Genomic DNA, 3613 nt, shown 5'->3' with positions numbered 1-3613 from the left:
TCTCAGTATTCCCGTGCTTTTCCATTCCCTCCTTGCATGATCTGACCCAGGAAGGACATTGTTTATGAATGTGACTACATGATGTGTAGAGAGTTGAGTTCTGCTGACAGTAGGGTCCCAGGTGTTGCCCTAAAGCTCCTTGGAGGGGACAGGGGTCAGAGTGTTTTCTTCAGATAAAGCTCTAGCAAGTAGAAATGCATTTTCAGGATGAAGAAGAGTTAATTTTCTTCAAGGAAAGTATTGTCACGGAATTTGTTCTCTAGATTGTTTGTGTGAGAGAAACCCCTCGGCCAGAGGAATAAGATAAAGACCAATGTAGCTGCTGTTTAAATGTGTAGCTTCTTTAAAGGAAAGTGCACTGGGCTAATTACTGATTAAGTAAATTTTAACTTAAGTGTCTTCCCTGATCCTCTTGGTTTCCTCCTCTCTAATGAAATTTTACACTGCAGTGTGGGCTCTTGTAAAGGCTGTATAAACTTAAAAATCCCTCACACTTAGTTCCCGGGCTGTTCTTACTTGGTCCTTTAAACTGCTGGAGAGATGATTCCTTTATTATACTCAGGCACCACAAACATCATCCAACATTTTTTTCAGGCTGTTACCTAAAGGTATCATTATTACCTGAAAGCATCTTTGCTGGAAATGTCCAGTGAGTTTGGCTCTACAGAAAATGGTGCAGTTATGCAACTACCTTGTCTTAAACATTCTTTTTCTCAGTAAAAGATTTATAACTTCTAAGAATTTTTCTGAGCAGCATAACTTTACAGCTTATTTTAACTAGATGTAGTTGAAATTTCAGCCACGTCCTTTCTGAAGATGTTCTTTATGAGCTTGAATGCCTTCCAGCATTCAAGGGGTGAGGAGAGACAGAGAAAAAAAATCACCACCAAAAAGAACTGTATTTATTTAAAGTAACTGTAAAGAAAGCCAGGTAAGCAGTCCAAAATAACCAGCAATCTTGTTAAGGAAAATGTGACTGTAACATTTCCCAGAAACTACCTTTGATGACATAGTCGGTAATATCTGGTGTTCCTTATCATAAATAAAATTTTAATACAAGCCGGTTTAAGTAAAAACAGAATTCAACTGCCATCAGTTCTAAATGCCAAAGTCCTGTAAGTCAGGCTCAGTGCAGTAAGGTTACATGCAGAAATTTAGCTTTAAACCACAGGGTCATAAAAACATGATCATAATCGAGTACCTTGGATGCCCTCTGACCACCAGTGTTACAAACGATTCCTTGGTTTTAATTCCGTATTTTCTCCTCTCTACCAGCAGCACTGATGGGCGACAGAGATTCCTGTTAAATCAGTGCATGAGGAAAACTATATAACTGTATTGGATTTAGTGTTACATTATACCTGAAGGGATTTTGCATTTTACATTTTCACAAAAAATTTGGTGATGTCACAGCCGTACTTTGTAGCCAAAGACCTTCTCTTCAGTTGGCTTCTTTCCTTGGCCTGCTTGGCAGTTCTCTGCAAAACAGAGAGACAGGTCTGTTCAGTGAGTGTTGAGACTTGGCAACTCTGCTCAGGGACAGCATTAGCCCACAGTTGAACTCCAGTCTGATTTTGCAGTACACAGCATAATAAAATGCAGATGTTTATTACGGTGGCATTTTCCCAAATCCCGAGAAAACTGTCATAATAGTTTAATGCTCCATTTCCACCTGTGCCGTGTGGGAGGGAGGGCACTGGGGTTCTGCAGGGCTGAGGAGGAGCCTGACTTCAGGCTCCTGCTGCTGTTCCAGGGGAGAGGGCCGGGATTCCTGGCCCCAGGACACTGACCTCCCTGTGGCAGGCTGTGCACAGAGTCTGCAGGTTGTCCAGGGAGCACTGTCCTCCTCCGCTGTACACGGGCTGGATGTGATCCACCTGCCAGAACTGCCCCTCCGTGGGGCTGCGGATCATCTCGTTCAGCTGCAGCAAACACAGGACAGGGCATGGGATGTGTGAGACACTTCTCCTGAGCTACATGTGCACACTACCATCAGAACAAGGACATTCAGGGGAGTAGCTATTTATAGTTCTCATCAGGATAAACAAAGCCAGCCTTAGCATTTTTTAGCTACTCCCACCGGACAAGCCAAGAAGTGTAAGCAGTTGGCATGTTTTCACCCAGCCTGAACTGTACAACCAGCCCTGGTATTTACATTCACCCCTACAGAGTCAGAGCTTTGATGCCTGTGCCTTTTAGAGATGAAAAATCTGCTAAAAGACAGTGGGATAGAAGAATCAAGAAGTCAAAGGCATTTAGTTTGATTGGTTTTAAGGACTTGTTTTTTCTTATTCTGTGTTGATGCTGGGTTAACTCTCTATCTTAAATCTGTAAGAACATCTTTGGGTTTCTCTGAACTGTCTGTGGCCAGATCAGCTGTAAGTGCACACAATTACCTGCCCCAGTGGGAGGTGGGACATCCAGGAGCTCTCCAGCAGTTCCTTGCGCCGACTCCTGGGGGCGTCTCTGACGCTGAGATAAAGCTCCTGCGCGTTTCGGTGACAGAACTGGCAAACCCCGTGCTCTACTTCAAACACTTTGGTCCTGAGGTAGCTCTGGCTGGAGCGGATGGAGAAATCCTCCTGGCAGGTGTGGGAGCAGAACCGCGTGTCCCAGGCGTGGCTGCCGGGCGGGAGCTGTGCCATGGGCTGCTGACAGCTCAGGCACAGCGGGGTCCCCTCGCTGTCCAGGGCCTGCAAATACCCTTTGGGCAGGGGGGAGCCTTCACCTTGCTCGGAATGAAGGGCTGAGGGACCTCCTCCAGTGTCTGAAAGCAACCTGTTGGCAGAGAACAAAGCCCAGCTGTTGATAAAGGAGGGATTCAGCCCCACAGTTCAGTGGGGTTTTATGCACTATGTCTCTCCATTACATATCTTCTGTGCTCTGAAATAGCAATTTTAGCTGAAATAATACCTTCCTCAGACTGACACCTGCACACTGCAAACCCTCCACTTGGTTTACATCTCCACTTAGACAAAATTTGACAACATAACCAGATTTTTCTTCTGCATATCTCACTACATTTACACATGTACACTGAATTATTATCTGATATTATGCGGTATTCATAAAGAATGGGTGGGTTTCATCCTGCATATACACATATAAAGGTAAAATGTTTCAGCCCTCTCTTTAACAGAAGTAAAAAAGTCAAAGGAAACATCCTGGTTTCTCTTTTCAATCTCCATGGCTGCCTATTGATTTCCTGCTCCAAACAGGAGCAGGATACACACTGCTTGTTAAATAAAATCTTTTAAAAGGGTAATTTCTGTCTAGAATTTTTATATTAATTTCTCTTTTTCTAAATTTTGAGGCCAAATAGAAGAAAATTTTGTGTGCCCAATTTGCTGTTGACCTCACAAGGAGGCTGAGCTAACATTTCTTTTTTCTTTAACTGAATCGTTGTTCTGTTTTAATCAGCCTCAGTTAATTACCAGCTATGTCTGCAGACATCAGATATAATCTAAATTGTTATAATAACAAAGCACAGCTTATTAGCACTACAGCAAGTTTCTCATGTAACTTGCGCACTTCAGGAAGGCAGACACTCAGCAAATAATTTTACTACCTTAAAAAGAAAAACCTGTGGAAAAAGAGCTTAATCACCTTATTG

The 3613-nt window shown here is 43.2% G+C and overlaps 1 protein-coding gene across 2 annotated transcripts in view; it reads right to left on the bottom strand.

Annotated features, from left to right (window-relative positions):
• Positions 1-305: 305 nt before the first annotated feature.
• Positions 306-3613, bottom strand: part of ZRANB3 (zinc finger RANBP2-type containing 3) — a 44084-nt gene continuing 40776 nt past the window's right edge. Inside the window, exons 19-22 of one of the 2 annotated variants that reach the window (XM_027656280.1) lie at positions 2397-2778; positions 1791-1922; positions 1362-1478; positions 306-856 (exon numbers count right to left, since the gene is read on the bottom strand). In XM_027656280.1, the coding sequence (XP_027512081.1) occupies positions 1380-1478; positions 1791-1922; positions 2397-2778 (613 nt within the window). In that variant the 3' untranslated portion in view covers positions 306-856; positions 1362-1379. Of the gene's footprint in view, positions 857-880; positions 1479-1790; positions 1923-2396; positions 2779-3613 lie in introns of those variants that run through there. The other variant, XM_027656279.1, reaches the window with a different exon arrangement.

The sequence above is a fragment of the Corapipo altera genome, unplaced genomic scaffold, assembly GCF_003945725.1.
Source record: "Corapipo altera isolate COAL_440 unplaced genomic scaffold, ASM394572v1 68, whole genome shotgun sequence".
Lineage (NCBI taxonomy): Eukaryota > Metazoa > Chordata > Aves > Passeriformes > Pipridae > Corapipo > Corapipo altera.
The sequence above is the reverse complement of the archived record's forward strand: the minus strand, read 5'-3'. Positions and strand labels throughout refer to the sequence as shown.